The following is a 22667-nucleotide window of genomic DNA, read 5'->3' as shown; positions in this document are numbered from 1 at the left end:
AAGTTTGTTTTGTTTTAGATGCATTAAAAAAAACAGTTGTGACTTGTCTGTGCTGCTCACTCACTCCTCAGCTCTAAGCCCCCAACTTTGTGATTCTGTGAGTGTACAAAGTAAGTTAAACCACACAATTGGTAGGTTTCTACTCCTATAATCTTTCATACACTAGCTAATCCTCTTACCTAGTGTAACTAAATAAAATCTTTATTTTTGCTATATGCAAATCTAGAGGCTACTCCTAGCTCTGCCTACCACTGTATCCATGTGTGTCCTCGCCATGCTGTTCTATGTGCATGCGCAGTAAATGCAGGCTCGCCAGCGTCCCTGGTTCCCTGCACGTGTGCAGTAGCTCCACTTACCTTTGCCAGCTTCATCAAGATGCACATTTGCTCGTAGTATATACAAATGTGCAAAAAAAGGAAAACTAAGTTAAATGACTTCCTGTGAGTGCTTTTTAACAAATTGGTCTTGAGGTCTATCAGAATAGCAGCAGTGGGTGATGGCTGATTTTCATGTGTGTATCAGTTTCATGGAAAGGCTAAATCTAAGCACAATATGCAAAGTTTAAGAAAACATCAGACTGGCTTTTTACAGGATAAGGGCTCATGCACATGACAAGGAAATAAGGACGCATGTTAGCCGTATCTTCTACAGCTAGCACGTGTCCCTATTGAATTATTTGGGTTCATGCACTCAGCCGACTGCATAAACTGACTGAGACTGAGTTTTTATTGTCATTGGCTTGTAAAAAGCAATCACCCGACGATGATATGCGGGAACAGGGCATACGCGGGCAAGTGCTGGGGCCCAGAATTGCTTGGGGGGGCCACATAAGGTTGGACATATGGAATCCATGGATGTGAGGGGGATGCATCTATTAAATCCATATGGTGTGAGCAGGGGTGTACCAAGCCTGTCTGCTGCCTGAGGCGAGACATAGAGAGACGCCGCCCCCCCCCCCCCCCCCGTGCACATATATGTAATATATCATGGAGTGTCAGGACCAGATCCTTCATATTGGTTTGGTGTGAAAATAAAGCAATGCAAAATGCATACACCTCACCACCATGTAGTATAAAATGCACACAGCGTGCCACCATATAGTATAAGATAGATAAAGCATGCCACCATGTAGTACAAAATACACACAGCGTACCGCCATGTAGTATAAAATGCATACAGAGTACCGCCATGTAGTATAAAATGCATACAGCATACAGCCATGTAGTATAAAATGCATACAGAGTACTGCCATGTAGTCTAAAATACATACAGAGTACCGCCATGTAGTCTAAAATACATACAGCGTGCCGCAATGCAGTATAAAATACATACAAAGTACCGCCATGTAGTATAAAATACATACAGCGTACCGCCATATAGTATAAAATGCATACAGCAGATTGCCATGTAGTATAAAATGCATACAGCGTACCGCCATGTAGTATAAAATGCATACAGCGTACCGCCATGTAGTATAAAATGCATACAGCGTACCGCCATGTAGTATAAAATGCATACAGAGTACCGCCATGTAGTATAAATGCATACACCATACAGCCATGTAGTATAAAATGCATACAGAGTGCCGCCATGTAGTATAAATGCATACACCATACAGCCATGTAGTATAAAATGCATACAGCGTACCGCCATGTAGTATAAAATGCATACAGCGTACCGCCATGTAGTATAAAATGCATACAGTGTACCACTAAATAGTACAAAATAGAAGCTCTTATAAATATCACAAATACAGCATATATATACAGCATATATGTACACATATACAAACAGTAGATACACCATATACACACACTGTACATACAGCAAATATACACACATACTATATATACACACACACATACTGTTTATACACCCACACATACTATATATATATACACACACATACATATATATATATATACACACACACACATACATATACATTTATACATATACACACATAAATATAAACACACACATATATACATACACACATATATGCATACATAAGATAACCTTACCTTCCCTTCAGGGTCTTGGTAAGTTTGGTCTTCTCCTGCGGCAGTAGGGAGGTGGGGGGGCGGCTGGCCAGGGAGCGCGTTGTTGGGGGCGGGGGCCGGACGTTCCGGGAGGGGGGGTGGATTATGGTTGGGCTGGGAACGCCAGGCGGGAGTTCAATGCCGGAGAGCGAGGGGGCGGGCGCACGCTGCTGGCGCGGAGCATGATGCACGGAGGACGGGTTGAGCCGGGAGCACAGATATGCGGGGACTGCGGGTGGGAAGACAGAGTCGCCCACCAAAAGGAACGCGGGAGTTCTGTGCCGGTCGGCGGGGAGGCGGAAGCACGGTGGCGCCGGGGGTGGGGAGCATGTTGCCAGACGCACGGTGCCGCCCCCTCATCGAGCAGGAGGCGTGCCGCCTGAGGCGAGATGCTCAACTCGCCTCATGGCAGGTGCGCCCCTGGGTGTGAGGCAGGTTTTATATAAAATAACCATGAGAGGGCTGATTTTTAGGGAATATTTTAGGGAACAAGAGTCTGTTTTAGTTTCTGAATTTGTAATGCTGCCACAGGAGTTCAGTGTAAAGGGGCCCACTGTAGCTCTGTCGCCAGTGGCCTCCTGAAACCTGGAACCCACCCGGAATGGGAAAGTTGTTTTTTTGGAAGTAAACAATGAAGCAACCTGATTGTTCTGAATTACACAGCTCATAAATGATTGGCTATTCAGAGAAAACTTTTCAGATTCATCTTCATATAACATTTGGGCATATTATTTTCTATAACTACATATAATATGCACAAATGACACCCCCAAACCGAGACTGTATGTAATTATACCTACTGCATTGATGCCATGTAGTCCCCATTCCTTACCCTTCAGTCTGCCTTTTGGGGGTGTCCCTTCAATCTATACACATACCAAAGGTATGTACCTACAGGACTGAAATGCTGCACTGCTAAAGAAAGTGTTAATTTACATTTTACATAAGCTGCAATTTAGTTCAGGTTTTAAGAATTCTTATCCACATACAGCAGAAAAACAAAGATTATGTTAGAAAATTGCTGCATTCTAATTGTTTATTGCAGGGTTTTTTCCATATTTCACCCGTGGCAATGCAATTCTCTTGCGAAGCAGCCACATCTCTACTGCAAATAGTATAACAAAAAAATAACAGTTTTTTGTTTTTCTGCTGCCTAAATCTGCAGTACTTCAGTCGCGTGGGAACATATCTTAAAGATATAATTCAATCAATTGGTCAAATAATAAAACCTTTATATCCTGTATACAGTGAAACTCTTCTGAATTAAAGAAAAAATGGCTATGAACTCTGGTGTTAAAGAATTGTTACTGTGCATGTTACTTTTGCCCTAGAGAAGCAGAAATATGTACTTATGTACATCAAATTCACTTACAGCCCCTCCTACATGGCCCCACCCTTTTTTGTGCCTTCCCACCATAGCCCTCACAATGTAACATGCACTTCTGAGTGGCCCCACATTATTTATAAGTGGCCTCATGCATCTGTTTTTGCTCTCAATACACATGTACATAAGAGCTATTTCAGGACCTTTGAAGGTCATCCAAAGGTCCTAAAACCAAGGAATAACAGGACAAACTAATGTGTTTCTTACCCACCCCCGTAACTCATTGAACATATCATTCAAATATCTTTTTTTGCAAAGAGCGCTTGTGACCAACTTGTCATCAATCTGGATAAAGGTTTATGAGCCCAAATTCCCATCTCAGGTTCCTTTTAGTGTGCCTGATTTGAGTAGATGCACTAGGGAGACGTATTGACTAATACAAAACCAAAAAACTTGTCCACCGTAGCCTCCAATGACTACTCCATAAAATCCAAACAACAACATCTGAAAGACCAAATGAAGGAAGAAATTTGAGTTTGTCTAAAAATATCAAATTTTATTATATAGACATATGATTCATTTATACAAAGTTTTTTCATTCATCATTATTTGGACAATTCTAACTCAAGGAAAAGAGGCCCAGAATGAAAAAAGGGCAGACACCCTCAGGTCTCTAAAACCAATAGTAACATGTTTGTATCACCGTGATCATACCATCCCAAAGAATGAAGTAGACATGTAATTTGGGGCACACAGAGAAATAAAATCCAAGCCCACAAGAAATGGCGCAAATGTGTTTTTTTCATCATTTTCACGGCATTCAGAATTTTTTTTCCGCTATGAAGTGCAATTTGTTACGCAGAAAACAAGCCCATACACAGCTCTTTATAAAAAAGTTATAGATTTTTGAAGGTGGGGAGTGAAAAATAAAGACGCAAAAACAAAAAAGAGTCTGGTCCTTAAGGGGTTAAAATAATGCAAAATGATTCAGAGAGTGTAATTTTTTTTTATTGTTCAATAAAAGTTTATTGTTAACAAAGTGACAGAGAATAGTAACAGTACAAGGACTAGGCGACCTACAAAGCGTAAATTATTTTTTTTTTTAATTACACTGGTCTGGAGGTACCAGCAGCCAAAATACGCAACATGATCAGAATTCAACACTCAACCAAAAGCTTTGTGAAAGAAAGTAATGGACAGTTCCTTACACTCATTACTTACATTGACCTCCCAGGACCTCCCATTACCTTCTTTCACATTGCTTTCAGGTGAGTGTTGAATTCTGATGGTGTTGTGTATTTTGGCCGGAAGGTACCTCCGGAACAGTGTAATTTTAAAAAAATTAATTACTCTCACTGAAGCGTTCTGTATAATTTATATATGAACGCTCATCTATGGTAATACATATTTGGTTGTTATAGACATTATTGTTGGTTTTAGACACCTGAAGGGGTTTGTTTATCCTGTTTCTGTCCTAATTTCATTCTGGACCTCTTTCCCATGAGTAAAAATTGTCCAAAAAAGTATGATGAATAAAAAAGTTGCATAAATGAATTATATATCTATATAATAAAATTTAATATTTTTAGACAAACTCCAAATGTCTCCTTTTTTTGGTAATACTATTTTCCAGTCTGTGCCATCTCTCCTTAGCATTTCTTCAGTGTTTCGAAATGTCTCAATTTCTTAACAGATTGTTAGGAACCTCAATACTTTTCTTGACGATTTATAACTCCTGTGTTTTAGCATGAATTTTCCTTCTGAAGCTTTTGCACACCTCATGAGCGCAGCTCCACAACTGAATGTAGTAGAAAATAAACAGTTTGACCTTCTATGGGGGACATGTTTGTTAGGTTTTTTTCTTTGGTGCACAATTGAGACATTTGGAAGGCCTTTTTTGTGCCTTATGTATGTTCGAGCGTTTGATTTGTTGTGATGCGTTTGAAAACACATGGGTTACTTCCACGAGTGTCCGCAGCTTCTTATGTCGTCTTATCCCCTGGATGTAACTAAAGTGCTTAAAAATGCAGACCACAGCCTCTCAAAAAAAGACAAAAGTTGCGCCTGCCAGGATAGGCAAACCTGAACATGTATCACAAGTAAAAAGACAGGATCATACATAAGGCGCAAAAGACCTGCCATAAGTCTCAATTATACACCAAGGAAAAGAAAAATAAGATTCATGTCCCCCAATGTGTGAATGCGCATGCTTAAAATACTTTCACCATTCACATGCATTGCATGAAGTTTCTTTCCCAACACAGAGCCAAATTGTCTAAGGTTGCTTTTCAATCTGTAAACTGTTTCAATTGACTTGTTTATTCTCAATCTCAAACAATTTTTTGCCACAAACTATTTTTTGTGCATGTGATTTGTTTGTTCTACAGTTTTCTGTTTCTTCATTTTGTGTTTGACACAGTTTTCTCCCCCCCCCCCCCCTTAATGCAAGACAAGTATAATGTTGACTATCATGTTAAAAAAGGGCATATCCAACCAATGCTCCTGGATCAATACACTTCCCCAGTTTAGGTCTAATGCGGGGAGGGGGAGACTGGTCCAAACAATGTCTGTGAATAATAGAAGTTTTTGGCGGCCATCAACATGAGACCTTATATTGAGTCACCACAACGATATAGCTATGAGATCTGCATATTTTGTATCTACATTGTAAATGATATGACTATGTAAAATTTGAGTTTTTAGCCTGATTTATACCATTTATTTTCCCTTTAGTTTTCTAGTTAGCTTTATGGTGGATGCCCGTGGCGGTTCCATGAGAGGTTGCAGGCATAATGGACTTAGAATAATAATTCCACCTCGCAAATGCACAGCCCCTACTAGAGTCACCTGTCGTTTGGTGAAGCGTCATCGATTGGCTACTATGCCTCCCATGGTTGAAGGAGAAGGTCTTGCCAGTCGGCTTATCGAAGTAGGACCTTCTGGAGCTCAGTTCCTTGGGTAAGTTACAATTTGTAATACACCTGCAGCTGTAAAGGTTATTTAAGAAACGACATAATAAGCAAGGCTGAAAATGCTAATTGTGCAAATCCACCATTTTCATCTGTGTATTTTAAGATATGAGGACACTTCAGTCCAGATTTTACATATTTTATGATTACATACTCCCAACTGTTTTTTTCTGCTTAAAGTGAGTCTCAAGAGCTTAAAGAGGACCTTTCACCCGTAATAATCCCTCTAGGATCTGCTTACTTTAGTAATAGGATTGTTAAATCGCTAGCTTTATAGGAACATACTGAACATAAAGATAGAAAACACTACACTACATAGCCCTCCGGATGCTGGAACCAAGCTTACAGCGGTTAGCAGTATTTATGAGGGGGTGGTCCGAGGAGGTGGTGACTACCACTTGAAGCCTGGCAGTCACCGCCGGCCTATGGCGTGGAAGGGGCGGTCCAGGGGAGCAGCTAAGCAGAGGGGAGTGCCTCGGATCGCTGTAAGCTTGGTCCAGCGTTCACAGGGCTATGTAGTACAGTGTTTGCTATCTTTATCGACATGTTCCGATAAAGCTAGCAATTTAACACTGCTATCACTGGGGAAGAGCTAGGGATTATTTGGGTGACAGGTTCTCTTTAAGCACACAGTCCTATTAAGGCTCCTTACAAATTCTGAACAGTGTGAAAACATTTTATAACAACTAAAGAATTCTGTGGGCTAATGCTATATTTGCTATACATTTGTATGGACGTTTTTTGATTATTAAGAAGTCTTGAATCAAATAAGTTTAGCATGTTTCATAAAAGTCAAAGCATTGCTCCTAGCGGAGAGTATGTATTTAGTACATTGCCAAACAGATAAGATTAGGCAGCCGAAAGAGCAGTAGAGAACTGTCTGAGCATCATGTGCCTCTGTAAAGGCTTCGGCTTGTGTGTCCAAAACCTGGAGACAATTGTGTCAGTACCTTATTTATTTATAGTATTTTGTGTTTCTTTTTTAAAATAAGGCCCATTTACACCTGTGTTTGGGAAACTCCTTAAAGAAAATCTACCATCAAAATCAAGCATGATATACCAGGGACACTTACTCATAGATCCAGGCACCATGATTGTGACCTTCTTATATACGTTTTTCATGGCCTCCTTTCTTCTAAAATCGACTTGTTAAATTATGCCAATGAGCCAAAGGGGCTTTGATGTTTTTTTTCAGAGCTCTTCAGTGATGTCTTTTCACTGGTTGGAAGAGCAGGTCTCCCCACTGAGGGGCTTAGCATAATTTTAAAAGTGTATTTTAGAATTTTTAGATGGAAGCAATGAATAGCAAATGTAAGAATATTACCACAGTCACAGTCCCTGGCTCTATGAGGAGAGTCCCTGGTTTCTCCATGCTTGATTTTGAAGGTAGATTTCCTTTAAGTAGGGCGTAGCGGAAATTAAAAAAAAAAAAACAGTCAAAAGTTAAGAGGAAGGATTTCTGTTCACCTTCCAATTCCCATATACTTTGATAGACCTTCAGCTACACATCTGTAATTAATAGCAGGAAACACTCATGGTGTTGTGTTATATTTTACACTATTAATAACGGAATAGTGTGAATAGGTGTGAATTTATCCTAACAATGTTTTAATGTTGCCAATGGTGTAGCTACTGAAGCTTGTCCTGGTTCCTGAGGGAGATCATCCACCATACTAATATTGAACTTGGTTCATGGTTGGCGGGTGCAATGTTTCAAATTTTACATTTTACGTTATACCTCTAGGTTTAGCTAAATCATTTCTTTGATCATATTAAAATTTCTGTTTAAATCCAGCATTTGTATCAAAGCCTTTTCAACATTTTCTTAAGCCCTTACATATACTATGACTTTTTAAGAACAACAACACAGATATAAACTGATATCCATGCCCAAGTTAAAATTTGTTTTCTTACTCTGACATGTAATAGTATACAGAACTCTGATTTCCCAAATTCCCTCCCTCATCTCTAAGATAAGCTGAAATTCCTCTTACCTATGTTCTTTCTCCCACTGCTGCTTTGGATGTACTCAGTAAACTTCACCTTCCTACGGCTCCTCCCCCTCTAAATGAGGGAGAAAGCTTGGTCAGCCGAATCCTTCAACTGGGACCTCCTGGGACCAAATTCCTTGGGTAGGATAGACTTAAGATCGAGTTGATGGATGCCGGCCTCGTCCCCGTTTTTCTTCAGTATTATTTACTTTTTGTCAGTGATTTTGTCAGTGTATTTTATTTAAAAATTTCATTAGCAATTGTGGTCTGATGAAGCCTTTTAATCTTTGTGTGTTTATGGTTTTAGTGGTATTGTATGTGTCTTTTCTCTCTCTTGTGTATTTATTTAGTGGCCTTTAATTTTTTTGGTTGAGCATGTGATTTTCTCTTCACTTTTTCTGTAGTGATTGACTTGGAGTCAGAGGAACCTGGATCATAATTTAGACAGCATGTCCATTGGCAATGACCCCCAAATTAACCAAATTTTGATTTAAAAGAATTATAAACTGGTTGACTTTCATTTTTTTAAAATGGTAAATGTCAACCTCCAGTTCCCAATGCAATGAATTAGTTGCCTCCACCCTGTGTTGTGTGTGCTTGCTAACAGAAAATCCCAGGTTCCTTTGTCTCAGTAAATAAATCACTTTTTCCTCTGATATCTCAATATGATGTATTGCTACTCAGGCCAGTGATTGTGGAGATCCCTCATTTTGCTGCACTGCGTGGAAAAGAGCGAGAGCTTGTCATATTGCGGAGTGAAACTGGTGACAACTGGAAAGAGCACTTTTGTGAATTCACGGAGGATGAACTCAATGAGATACTTAATGGAATGGATGAAGGTATTGTTCCTTTAAATTTCAGTTAGACTAGCTTTGCTTATTGGCGCAATAATACCGGAAAAGAACAGAAATTTAAAAGCCACTAAATATATGGTCCCTAACTGTTCAACACAGTTTGCAGAAATCAGTAATACAAGGGAATACAAGAAACTTTGTAATGTAAAAGCAGAGTTCATCTTTCTCATTTCTTAATGGCTTTTCAATATGTGCTAAATTGCTAGTAAGACGGACAAAAGCTGGTTACACAGAGAAGGGGAGCAGTGATTCGCAGCAGCTAGGTCTCTACCCAGGACCGCAGTCACAGAGACTGCAGAGGGAAATGTTGCTATAAACTAAAGATTACCAGTCATATCATGTCTATAAACTGATATACAGTGTTGACTTCTGATTTCTATAAAATGGCCTAGTAATGTGAGGATTTGAATAAACTTTGCATCTAGTCTTGTGGATATTGTTTGATTTCATATTCTCTCTTTTTATGTTTTTAAATTTAGTTCTTGACCCCCCTGAAGAACTGGAAAGGAAACGTATTTGCCGTATTATCACTCGGGACTTCCCACAGTATTTCGCAGTGGTTTCTCGTGTCAAACAGGACAACAACTTGATTGGACCAGAGGGGGGAATTCTTAGCAGCACTGTGGTGCCCCAAGTACAGGCTGTCTTCCCAGAAGGTGCACTTACCAAGAGAATCCGCGTTGGGCTTCAGGTAAGATATAAAGAGTTACTAAACCTGGTGATAATAGTAAACTCTGTTAAATACTTCAATAAATAAAGCAGCTTCTCTTAGCCTTGTTTCTGTTCTATCTCCTGCAGTGAGAAATATCCCACAATGTATGTACACGACATATGCTGTGCCTGGGCCAGTACCTTGGTGCAGCATACGTTGGGGTGGATAGGTCAAGAGGTGAATGCTGTTCAACCCCTTTCCATAGGGACGCGTACAGGTCCAGGAAAGGATAGAGCATGTCAATAGAAACAGATAGTGATAGTGGCACCTCCAATAACCCTTTCAAGGTAGACGGCTTCACGGAGGGTTGGATCGGAGATAATCTTGCTCGTGCTCAGAGCCCAGAATAATGTGGTGCCAAAGTCCCGAAAAGATGCAAGTCCAAACAACGAATACAAATAGAAAGAGGAAGGACAGCACTCACCCAAATTCTGTGTGAAAAGAGGTTCTTCTTTATTGGGAATAAAATCCAGACATCAACACCAGGGTACAGCGGGGATGGAGTGATGCATGATGCTCAAGGGAAGGCATGCTCTATCTTTTTCCCATGTACTGTATGGTGACATGTGTCCACTCACTTTATCATGGCCGGACACCGTAGGTGTGAAGATGGATGTCCACAAATTGTGCGGCCGGATATCTGTTTGTGTGCATGGAGCCTTAGAGAATATTTCCTTCAATTATTCTGCTCTGTAAGCAGATTAGACTATCCAGGGAATGTCTGTAAAGACTGAAGTCATAGACAATTTATTAAGTTCCTTTATCTCTCAGTTGTCACCAGATTTGACCCCAGTAAACTACTAGCCCCCACTGATAGGGTATGTAATGTCCTTTCTAGAATTCCCTTTTTTATGTGAAATCTTACCCATTTACCTGTAAAAGTCTCTTCCAAAGTCATGTGAAAATGAGCTGAGAATAGTCACATTTTGTCGGAGATGAGTCAAGTTTAGAAGCTGAAGTGTTTCTTCAAACACCTGTATCTACAGTTTATAACTACCTATAAACATTATATTCATCTTTCAGATCACAATAGGCTTGTGGTTCTCTAAACCACAGAACCAGAAATAAATTAAAGACAATTAAAGACAAAGGGGGTAAACTAAAGTGGCGTAGAAGCCCTGAATTAATCGCAAATGCTAGCTTATCACTATTTTCCCCTTCCCACCACCTCCATGCCAGGGGCGGCGTGAAGGGGACGAGGCTGGCAAGAGAGTGGGCATAGGCAGTGAGCCGCAGCAGAAGGCAGTGTAGAGTGCCAATGCCGGTGTTCCTGTCCCTGCGGTGGCGCACTTGCTGCAGCCAGCGACTTCTCAAATGTGCATTGTAGACATATTCTTCAATAAATTATCAATATCTGATTCATAAACCTAAGAGACTCAATTGCATTACATTCAGATTATTTACTTTGATGTGGATTTCCATAGATTGTTGGGCCTCTTTCAATATTTTTTGCAATCTATATTTCTGTACAACTAGATAGAATTGCACAAATAATGTGGGACTAATGTTTTTTATATATATATTTAAATGAAAGGCCCAGCCAATGCATCCTGAACTTGTAAGGAAAATACTAGGCAACAAAGCAACATTCAGTCCTATTGTAACATTGGAACCAAGAAGAAGGAAATTCCACAAGCCCATAACAATGACTATTCCAGTTCCAAAGGCCTCAAGTGAAGCAATGCTGAATGGATATGGTGGTGAAACACCTACACTACGGTTACTATGCAGTATAACTGGTACGTATTTTAGGATACGGTTTCAATTAGGTATTAATTATACAGTTTAGCCTATATTCACATCTCATTTCATGATACTTTCAATGTTTCAAATAATGGCAGACAGAGGAATCCTTTTTGCCCCTGTGTGACAAGTATCGGTCACATCCTGTAGGAAATACAGGATGGAAGGAAGTAGCGAGCTGTGTCTTTCCATCCTGCTTCCTCCTGCTTAACATCGTACACTCACCGGCCACTTTATTAGGTACACAATGCTAGTAACGGGTTGGACCCCCTTTTGCCTTCAGAACTGCCTCAATTCTTCGTGGCATAGATTCAACAAGGTGCTGGAAGCCTTCCTCAGAGATTTTGGTCCATATTGACATGATGGCATCACACAGTTGCCTCAGATTTGTCGGCTGCACATCCATGATGCGAATCTCCCGTTCCACCACATCCCAAAGATGCTCTATTGGAGTGAGATCTGGTGACTGTGGAGGCCATTTGAGTACAGTGAACTCATTGTCATGATCAAGAAACCAGTCTGAGATGATTCCAGCTTTGTGACATGGCGCATTATCCTGCTGAAAGTAGCCATCAGATGTTGGGTACATTGTGGTCATAAAGGGATGGACATGGTCAGCAACAATACTCAGGTAGGCTGTGGCATTGCAACGATGCTCAATTGGTACCAAGGGGCCCAAAGAATGCCAAGAAAATATTCCACACACCATGACACCACCACCACCAGCCTGAACCGTTGATACAAGGCAGGATGGATCCATGCTTTCATGTTGTTGACGCCAAATTCTGACCCTACCATCCGAATGTCGCAGCAGAAATCGAGACTCATCAGACCAGGCAACGTTTTTCCAATCTTCTACTGTCCAATTTCGATGAGCTTGTACAAATTGTAGCCTCAGTTTCCTGTTCTTAGCTGAAAGGAGTGGCACCCGGTGTGGTCTTCTGCTGCTGTAGCCCATCTGCCTCAAAGTTCGACGTACTGTGCGTTCAGAGATGCTCTTCTGCCTACCTTGGTTGTAACGGGTGGCGATTTGAGTCACTGTTGCCTTTCTATCAGCTCGAACCAGTCTTCCCATTCTCCTCTGACCTCTGGCATCAACAAGGCATTTCCGCCCACAGAACTGCTGCTCACTGGATGTTTTTTCTTTTTCGGACCATTCTCTGTAAACCCTAGAGATGGTTGTGCGTGAAAATCCCAGTAGATCAGCAGTTTCTGAAATACTCAGACCAGCCCTTCTAGCACCAACAACCATGCCACGTTCAAAGGCACTCAAATCACCTTTCTTCCCCATACTGAAGCTCGGTTTGAACTGCAGGAGATTGTCTTGACCATGTCTACATGCCTAAAAGCACTGAGTTGCCGCCATGTGATTGGCTGATTAGAAATTAAGTGTTAACGAGCAGTTGGACAGGTGTACCTAATAAATTGGCCGGTGAGTGTATATACTCAGTGGAGTGTACTGCACAGATATAAATTTGATTTGTTTCTGTGAGTACCGGTATATTGTGTTGCAATAAGGACTAAAAAGAAAATGTCAAAAGATATAATAACCAATGTAATATATATTGTTATCTCAGTTTTTAACCCCTTCATGGCCAGTGGTCATTTTTGCCTATATGTTTAGGTTACTTTATGTTCTGCTCTTCTTTATATGAATTAGCAGCCAAATAACTTAACATGTTAAAAATGTTGTCATTTTTCCCATTAAAATGTTTTAATTTGTTGAAAAAATGTATAGTGTCAATCCATCACCATTTTACAGGTTCAGAGGCAAAAGGTGCATGTGCTTTTGCAAAGTGTCCCCTGCATCTCCTTCTAGGTGATATCCACTTTTAAAGTTTTACTGAAAATGTAATAGGGTATATCTCTGGTTCTTTTTCTCTTAGAAACACAATCTTTATATAGACACTATAATTAAAGGGGGATTCTCTTCTCATCGCATAAGTATATGTGCTTAGGGCATATGGACATATATAGCAGTCTGAGGGGGTTAATAATTTCTATTAATAATATATACAGTAAATTATATTTACATTTTATAAATGTGTTTCTCTTTAGGTGGCACAACCCCTGCACAATGGGAAGACATCACCGGGACAACACCACTTACATTCGTTAATGAATGTGTCTCCTTTACTACCAATGTATCTGCTAGGTAACTAATTGTTACACCTATCTCAAGAACAAGAAAGCCAATTAACCCGTAATGTGGGAAAAAGTTCATCTTTGTTAAATAACAAATAATAAACAATAAAAAACTGTAAACAGGCTGGTCATATTAAAGAAAACAAGCAGACAGATAATGCAGAGCGATGCATGGGGATGAGTATTGCTCTACATGTCATAGGCAGGTATATAGAGCAGTGTACTATGGACTTGATAGATAATACCTATATAGCAGCATGGACCAGATATCAAATATTTAAAGTGCACAGTGCCTATAGGTCCCAAATGCAATCTTGCAATTAATCACATAATAAACGTCCAAAAAATACACCTTACTGAGGAAAGCAGTGCCCAGGACACATTAGTTGGTCAGAGCCTATTACAGTAAAGCTAAAATTAACATATTGCACATACCCATTATCAAGATTCCACCTGTCGTCTGATGCAAAATTCCCTGTCGCGCGTTTCGCCGCCAGCCTTCGCCTGGGGGTGATGTATGAATAAATGCACTCAGGTTTTATTCAGGCAGCGGCCAGTGGCGAAAACGCCCACATACCTGTCAGGAAGTAGTCACAATTCTGAACGGCGTTATCGAGTGCACGCCGTCAGGGAGGGACAACCCCACCCCCCACCCCCACCCCGCCTGCATGCACGTGACCCACACATGGCGGTGACGTCACGGTGGGACACGTAATGCCGGCCTGCGGATCAGGTGATCGGAACGTGTGCACATTCGATCGGAGTCTGACAGGTGGAAGTTCGCTGCATGTAACTAGATTGGCTATGGTAATAGCATCATTACTGGGGAAGAGAATATAACATTTTATGTATCACCATACATATATTTCGACAAGGGTAACTAATTGTGCAGATCAGGATATCCTTTGTGTGTTTAAGATTTAGGAAAAAAAAAAATTGTAGGCCAGATTTCAGGTATACAAGCCCTGATGAATGTTGCCCCATATTTTTTATTCAATATTGTCACTGTAAAGCTGTATTGCTGTTGGGATTGTTGGAGCAATCTCAAATAAACGTAATTTTATTGCCTTAAAATTTTTCTACTAAAATACAGGCAGTCCCCAGGTTACATACAAGATAGGGTCCGGAGGTTTGTTCTTAAGTTGAATTTGTATGTAAGTCGAAACTGTATATTTTATAATTGTAGATCCAGACAAAATCCAGTGACAATTGGAGTTTAAACATTTTTTGCTGTAATGGGACCAAGGATTATTAATAAAGCTTCATTACAGACACCTCACAGCTGATTATTGCAATCTGGGACTATAGTTAAGCATCCAAAGAGCTTCACCAGAGGTCAGAGGGGTCTGTCTGTAACTATGGGTTGTCTGTAAGTCGGGTGTCCTTAAGTAGGGGACCGCCTGTACTTCCATTCTTTTAGTCAGCATAATATCTATTGCTTTGTTATTTGCTGGCCACAATACAAATATATAAACTTTTTTATTTTGCAGGTTCTGGTTGATAGACTGCCGACAAATTCAAGAATCTGTTACTTTTGCCAGCCAAGTGTACAGGGAAATTATCTGTGTACCTTATATGGCCAAATTTGTTGTTTTTGCCAAATCCCATGACCCCATCGAGGCGCGTCTAAGATGTTTCTGTATGACCGATGATAAAGTAGACAAGACACTGGAACAGCAAGAAAACTTTGCAGAAGTTGCCAGAAGTAGAGATGTAGAGGTGAATGTTTCTCATTTAACAAAGTGGCCATTATATTATATATATATATATATATATATATATATATATATATATATATATATATATATATATATATATATATATATAAATGCCTTTTACAGAAAGTGGTAAAAACGGTTCAGAAATATATTATTTTAGTTGAAGAACTACAAAAATCATGTTTCTTGCAACGCAGTGATATATTTATTTATTATTATGTATAATAATTTTTTTCAGGTGCTGGAAGGAAAGCCAATCTACTTGGACTGCTTTGGCAACTTAGTGCCATTAATAAAGAGTGGTCAGCATCACATATTTAGCTTCTACGCCTTTAAGGAAAATAGACTTCCTTTATTTGTCAAGGTAACATGATAACAAATACTGGTGATGGCATTGTAATACGTTGTGTTTATTCTAGGAATTAGAGGTATCTGCTCAAACAGTTGAATCCCAAAAAGGGGTCGATTAGTCAGGGAGACACTGCAGAACTGCTACACACAGTACAGAGCTGAAATCACACAGCTCTGTCCATGGTGTATAACATGAAGAAGTGAATAATAGCTAAGTCTGCGGTAAGTCTGGATGGCTTCTACACTATGAGCCATCTGCATGGGACTCCACCCGGTAAGAAGCAGCACCACAGCCACTACTGGTTTCAGCTTATTTCTAGGGAGGGGTATGGATAGTTCATTCATAGTTTGTCCCAGAAAACCCCATGAATGGCATTGAAGGATGACCAATAATAGCATATTGTATTCTGCCATTTGATTGAACAAATGAAAATAAAAAGGAAGGTGGCATGACCCGCCAAAATACTTGGTAGTTTAGGGATACCAATTTGTGAGGAACAGAGCAGGCATCAGTTACCCAGTGTAGCATCGACTTCTTGTGGCTGTGTCACATATTTATCCTAATGCGCTCCCAGCTACGACCAGTGCCGCTGCGTACCATGGAGGCAGCACCTCGGCCGAGGCGTACGGCAGTCTACACGGGAGCGAACAGCATGGGAGAGTCGCACAACATGATGCAGCTCACCAGCACTGCGGGCAGATCTCTACGGCAGCACAGACACACAATGCAGTGTTGCACTGCTGTTGCTCTGCTAATAACAATACCCTCTAGTGGCTGTCACCTATATAAGATACAGCAACTACAATCAACTAAAGTTTGCACCAGTTTTCTGTCTGACTTTGCACCAGAAAGAACTTGCAAACTTGTATTTATAAAATGTCTGCGCAAGTATCGCAGGTGCACTGTTTCCGACAATACAGAAAAAATGTGCACCTAAAGGGGCGTGTTACTGCTTAGTCAGACTGTGCACCACAATTCTGTCCGACGTGTGCGACAATTGTGTCAGCGCCAGAGTTCTGCAGCATGAACAAAGTGCACCCAAAACAAAAATGGTGCATTTTGCCTAAACAGTGCAGGGAGTGCCAGATTAATGGACACTGTGCACCACAATACATAAATCTGGCACACCCTGCACACTTTGCAGGCAAACTGCACATAGTTTTCGATAAATGTGGGCCACTGTCAAATGGGCATTACTTGTATACAAAATAAGTAATAAAACGTTTTTTTTAATTTTAACAGAATGTTCAATAAAAGTTATGTTTTAAAGCTTTCACTCTCTTCCACACCCCTCTCCCCATCCTAATCCATGTAATTTTTATTTATGGTGTTGCAAACTTGTAAGTGTGGATATTTTTAGCAGGATGGATTAACCTGTTATCTATTCCTACCATCACTTAAGAGGTATGACATATTTTTTATGAACACCAGGTGCGAGATACAACCCAGGAACCTTGTGGACGCCTTTCTTTTATGAAGGAGCCAAAATCCTATAGAGGCCTTGTGCAACAAGCCATTTGCAACCTAAACATCACTTTACCACTTTATAATAAGGTACGTTTTCTTTTGACAAGTATATGTTTATGTACTCTTTATGTTTTTGGATTTCATTTATAATTACATTTCCGCAACAAATATACACAAGACATACAGTAATATTATTATTACAAAAACAGGTGTATGTGCCATAGGTTGAGCTATGGAGTTGTTTGAATCTCAATATTGAGAGCTTTTATTGGCCTGAAGTCATTCAGAAAAAAATATTTGATGATAATTTTTGTATTTACCTATTATGTTTCCATAGGGACTATCTTATCTTGCATTGTTCTGTTTTTGACAAATTTAGGCTCAGTTCACATCTGCATCAGGGGTTTCCTAAGAACAGAAATAACTGTATGGAAGGATGCATTTCGTTATCGTTCCGTTATATTATTGCTGCGATATTTTTTCTGTCATTTCATAACAGAAGAGAGAATAAATCCTGCCGAAAGCAGGTGTGAACTGAGCCAAAGCTATACAGGAATTCTTTATCACATAAATAACAGTCTCTACATGAGATTCAGGGATTCTTATCCCATTTAACAGAACAACAAGACTTTCTTTCACTAGATTTGGGGAGTAGAAAATTGTTGTGCTATATTTAAAAAACAAAAGCCATCATATCATGCAAAAATATAACCAATTTATTTGATCCAAAACCACATACATTCAAAAGAGTACCTTTCATTAGTGTCTATTTTTGTGAATCTATATTGAAAATGCACTTTTCTGTTTCAATATTTCAGATAATTTAGTACAACAGGTACTTCAGATAATAGGAGATTGTAGATTTTCTTTTCCGGCTCAGTTAGACATGAATAATTATATTAATATTTAAGGATTCAGCCTTATTTTAGATAAGCAAAACCATAAACCGTATTACCTTAACATACAATAGAATAATTATTGGAAGGTTTATATGTTGCACACATCAACTTGAATTTGCCTTTAGAGTAGAAATCCATAGAAGTGACTGGAACTATGGAACAGGTGAATACAGCACTCAGAATCTGAGAACTTCAATGATAAAACTTAACGCCGAAGCCACTTTTCACCTTCCTGACACGGTCCATTTTTTCAAATCTGCCCTGTGTGACTATAAGTGGTTATAACTTCGGAACGCTTTAACATATCCAAGTGATTTTGAAATTGTTTTCTCGTGACACTTTGTACTTCATGTTAGTTGAAAAATTTTGGTGGTATGCGTTGTGTTTATTTATATTTAAAAAAACAGATATTTGGTGAAAATTTGGAAAAAGTCTCGATTTTTGAAATTGAAAATTTCCTACTTTTTCCATACGTAGTCATAACAGCAAAAAAACTTGATAACTAACATTAACGAGTGTCCGCTTTATGTATCCATGGTTTTTTATGCATTCTCTCATTTTTGTAAGATGTTATGGGGCTTTGAACTTTAGGCAGGATTTCTCAAATTTTCATAAAAAACACAAAATCATGCTTTGCAGGACCTGCATAGATTTCAAGTCACTTTAAGAGGCCTAAATAAAAGTAAAACCCCATAAATTACCCCATTATAAAAACTACACCCCTTAATGTATGTAAAACAACTTTCATGAAGGTTGTTAACCCTTTAATTATTTTACAGGGGATAAAACAAGATCGGATGCAATTTTGAAATATACATTTTTTTGGCTAAATGATTGTGTTTTTCAAAAAATGTACAAATTCTCAGTGGATAAAATACCAAAACTGTCCACAAAGTTTGATACCCAATTTCTCCTGAGTGTAACAATACCCCATATGTGGTGGTAACCTGCTTTATGGGCGAGGAGGCCATAGACAGGACCCGGCTCCCGGAAGAAGCTGCCTATCCCCGGGGCAGTAGCAGACCCCGGGGATGACAGCGGAGGATCGGACCCCCCCCCCCCGGTAAGCGCCGCGGGGGGGTTCGATTTAGCACACCAGACCCTTGCAAACCGCGGCGTGACCGCGGCGTGAAAGGGGTTAATGCCCGCAAACGGAGGAAACTCCGATCGCGGGTACTAGAGACGGGTGCCATCTGTAACATACAGCTGGCACCCCATGCTTCTGGTACCGGTCCGTTCAGGAGTCGGTACCAGAAGCATGACGTAATAATACTGCAAATTGCGGGAACGCACCTCCCGCCATGCAGTATTGTTACGTCAAATGTCGGGAAGAGGTCAAAGGAAATCTACCACTACGTTTTGCAACATCTAAACCAAACATACCTGCTGTGGGGTTCACATACTGCTACTGGATCATATCTTCTTTGAGCTCAAAAGCATTTAGTTAGTCCAGAAAACGTCTTTAGACAATACGCAAATTAGGTTCCCACGCTTCAGCTCAGGGCTCAAACAGTGGCTCTGCATGAATACTAATTATGCACGCCTCTACCGTGCATCACATTCCGGCCACCCACTCCCCTAGAATTGTATGACGTTGCCAGCTCTCAGGAAGGGGAGGGAGTAGGTTGTTTCTAATGCACACTTTTTGCATGCATTATTAGGAGCTGAGCAGAGTGGCACCCTGGCTTTTTCACTTTTTCATACTTTTTCTTTTCTCCCCTGTATATATTTTATCACTCTGTAGCAAATACATGTAGGCTCAACAGTTTGCTGTTATTTATGTTTGAACCATTAGCCAAATAAAATAAACATGAAATTAAATCATTCTTTTCATTTTTCTTTATATTTGTCTGGCACCCTGAATTTCACAGGAATCTGAATCTGATCAAGAACTTGAAGATGAGGTAATGCTAACAATTTATATATACTATGTAGATGTTACTGAGCTATGTGTCAATTGTTGACTCGAAATTATTGGACATTAGATTTTGTGGTCTTTGTGGTGAAACAACTGAAAATATGTCTTATATTCAAGGTTCTTCAAAGCAGCCATCGTTCAATGTAATTGCTGCTTTGCACACTCTTGGCATTCTCTTGATGAGCTTCAAGAGGTAGCCACCTGATATGGTCTTCCAACAGTCTTGAAGTAGTTCCCAGAGATGCTTAGCACTTGTTGGCTCTTTTGCATTCACGGCATTCCAGCTCACCCCAAACCATCTTGATTGGGTTCAGGTCTAGTGACTGTGGAAGCCAGGTCATCTGGCGTAGCACCCCATCACCCTCCTTCTTGGTCAAATACAGCCCTTGGCCCTTACACAGCCTGGAGGTGTGTTTGGGGTCACTGTCCTGTTGAAAAATAAATGATGGTCCAACTAAACACAAACCAGATGGAATAGCATGCAAGATGCTGTGGTGACCATACTGGTTCAGTATACCTTCAATTTCGAATAAATCCCCAACAGTGTCACCAGCAAAGCACCACCACACTATCAAACCTCCTCCTCCATGCTTCACGGTGGGAACCAGGCATGTTGAGCCCATGTGTTCACCTTTTCTGCGTTGCACAAAGACACTGGCTGGAACCAGTGATCTCAAATTTGGACTCATCAGACCAAAGCACAGATTTCCACTGGTCTAATGTCCATTCCTTGTGTTCTTTAACCCACACAAGTCTCTTCTGCTTGTTGCCTGTTCTTAGCAGTGGTTTCCTAGCAGCTATTTTACCATGAAGGCTGCTGCGCACAGTCTCCTCTTACCAGTTGTTGTAGAGATGTGTCTGCTGCTAGAACTCTGTGTGGCTGTGACCTGCTCTCTAATCTGAGCTGCTGTTAACCTGGGATTTCTGTGGCTGGTGACTGGGATGAACGTATCCTCCTCAGCAGAGGTGACTCTTGGTCTTCCTTTCCTGGGGCAGTCCTCATGTGAGCCGGTTTCTTTGTAGTGCTTGATGGTTTTTGCAACTGCACTTGGGGACACTTTCACAGTTTTCCCAATTTTTCGGATTGACTGACCTTCATTTCTTAAAGCAATGATGGCCACTAATTTTTCTCTACTTAGCTGCTTTTTTCTAGCCATAAAACAAATTCTAACAGTCTATTCAGTAGGACTATCAGCTGTGCTGTGTATCCGCCTGACTTCTGCTCAACACAACTGATGGTCCCAACCCCATTACAAGGTAAGAAAGCCACTTATTAAACCTGACAGGTCACACCTGTGATGTAAAAACCTTTTCTGGTGACTACCTCATGAAGCTCATCAAGAGAATGCCAAGAGTGTGCAAAGCAGTAATCAAAGCAAAAGGTGGCTACTATGAAGAACCTAGAAAATAAGACCTATTTTCAGTTTGTTCACACTTTTGTTTGACTTTTTTTGTTAAGTATACAATTCCACATGTGTAAATTCATAGTTTTGATGCCTTCAATGTCCAAAGTTTTGGTCTGTAGTATATATATATATTGTATATGTTATGTGTGTGTATACATACATATACATATATGTATTTGGGTTTGTATATACTAATCATATATTTGTTTGTCGTTTTTCCAGGGCAATCTAACATCTGAGAAAAGTAAGTGGTTTACTATTCTATACAAGTTAAGCTTTGAATGAATACTTTAATACTGCTAAACATGCAAGTCACGCAGACAATTTCCACTAATCTGATACTAACACTGCTTTAATAAAAATATACACATAATATACTAGCACTGTTCATATACTGTAACACTACATAGGAATCTAAGCTACAACCTTATTTTTGAACTGAACTTACCCTTCCCTGCTACTGACTTTTCCCATAACCTTCCCCTTTATTCCTGCTACAAAGCCCATTCCATTTTCTGTTTTTTGCTGTGCATTTGTTGACATGACATTGTCATCTCATTTACTGGCTAACGACTGTATCAGTTTTTTGGGCGCCAAGCAAAATTCACATTACATTTTCTGCAAACTTAACTCCAACTAAATGCTTGCAGTCCATACAATGTGAAGCTTGGTCCAAACGGATATGGTCTTAACGCATTAGATGACCATTGTCAACGTAACTGTGGTGAAGTGTCTCTTAATTCTTCTTCAGTAAGCAAGAAGATGATGTCTTTACGAGTGTCAGTCTAATAATATATTTTCAGCCATGGAATTGTGATAAATCTTTCACCATATCAAATCTATGTTTTTATATTTAATGACCTTGTTAAAGAACTGTGATCAAAGGAGTTGTCTAATTTAGACAACTTCTGTGGACAAAAAGATGTGACATGGAGGGTCTCCAATTCATCACTCTCCTCAACAAGAAGCAGCTTGTCATTCTTATATCAGATATATCATACATTGAAAAAGAAGTTGTTTTCATGAGACAGCCCCCACAAGTAATCACACAAGGTATGCCAGTTGTAGAACGAGTACCACCTGTGCCATCCCACAAAGAAAGATATGTAACCAGATTTTTGTTTACA

The 22667-nt window shown here is 39.9% G+C and overlaps 1 protein-coding gene across 46 annotated transcripts in view; it reads left to right on the top strand.

The window, feature by feature from the left end:
• Positions 1-22667, top strand: part of ANK2 (ankyrin 2) — a 336471-nt gene that overhangs the window by 278587 nt on the left and 35217 nt on the right. For 28 of the 46 annotated variants that reach the window (XM_072119238.1, XM_072119243.1, XM_072119237.1 and 25 more), the window contains 11 exons: positions 6100-6324; positions 8369-8467; positions 9011-9165; positions 9660-9871; positions 11427-11631; positions 13694-13790; positions 15271-15499; positions 15737-15862; positions 17282-17404; positions 20088-20120; positions 21763-21784. In XM_072119238.1, the coding sequence (XP_071975339.1) occupies positions 6100-6324; positions 8369-8467; positions 9011-9165; positions 9660-9871; positions 11427-11631; positions 13694-13790; positions 15271-15499; positions 15737-15862; positions 17282-17404; positions 20088-20120; positions 21763-21784 (1526 nt within the window). The remainder of the gene's footprint in view (positions 1-6099; positions 6325-8368; positions 8468-9010; positions 9166-9659; positions 9872-11426; positions 11632-13693; positions 13791-15270; positions 15500-15736; positions 15863-17281; positions 17405-20087; positions 20121-21762; positions 21785-22667) is intronic. The other 18 variants (XM_072119264.1, XM_072119265.1, XM_072119247.1 and 15 more) reach the window with 1 other exon arrangement.

The sequence above is a fragment of the Engystomops pustulosus genome, chromosome 1 (genome assembly GCF_040894005.1).
Source record: "Engystomops pustulosus chromosome 1, aEngPut4.maternal, whole genome shotgun sequence".
NCBI classification, from domain to species: domain Eukaryota; kingdom Metazoa; phylum Chordata; class Amphibia; order Anura; family Leptodactylidae; genus Engystomops; species Engystomops pustulosus.
This window is presented reverse-complemented; position numbering and strand designations above follow the sequence as displayed.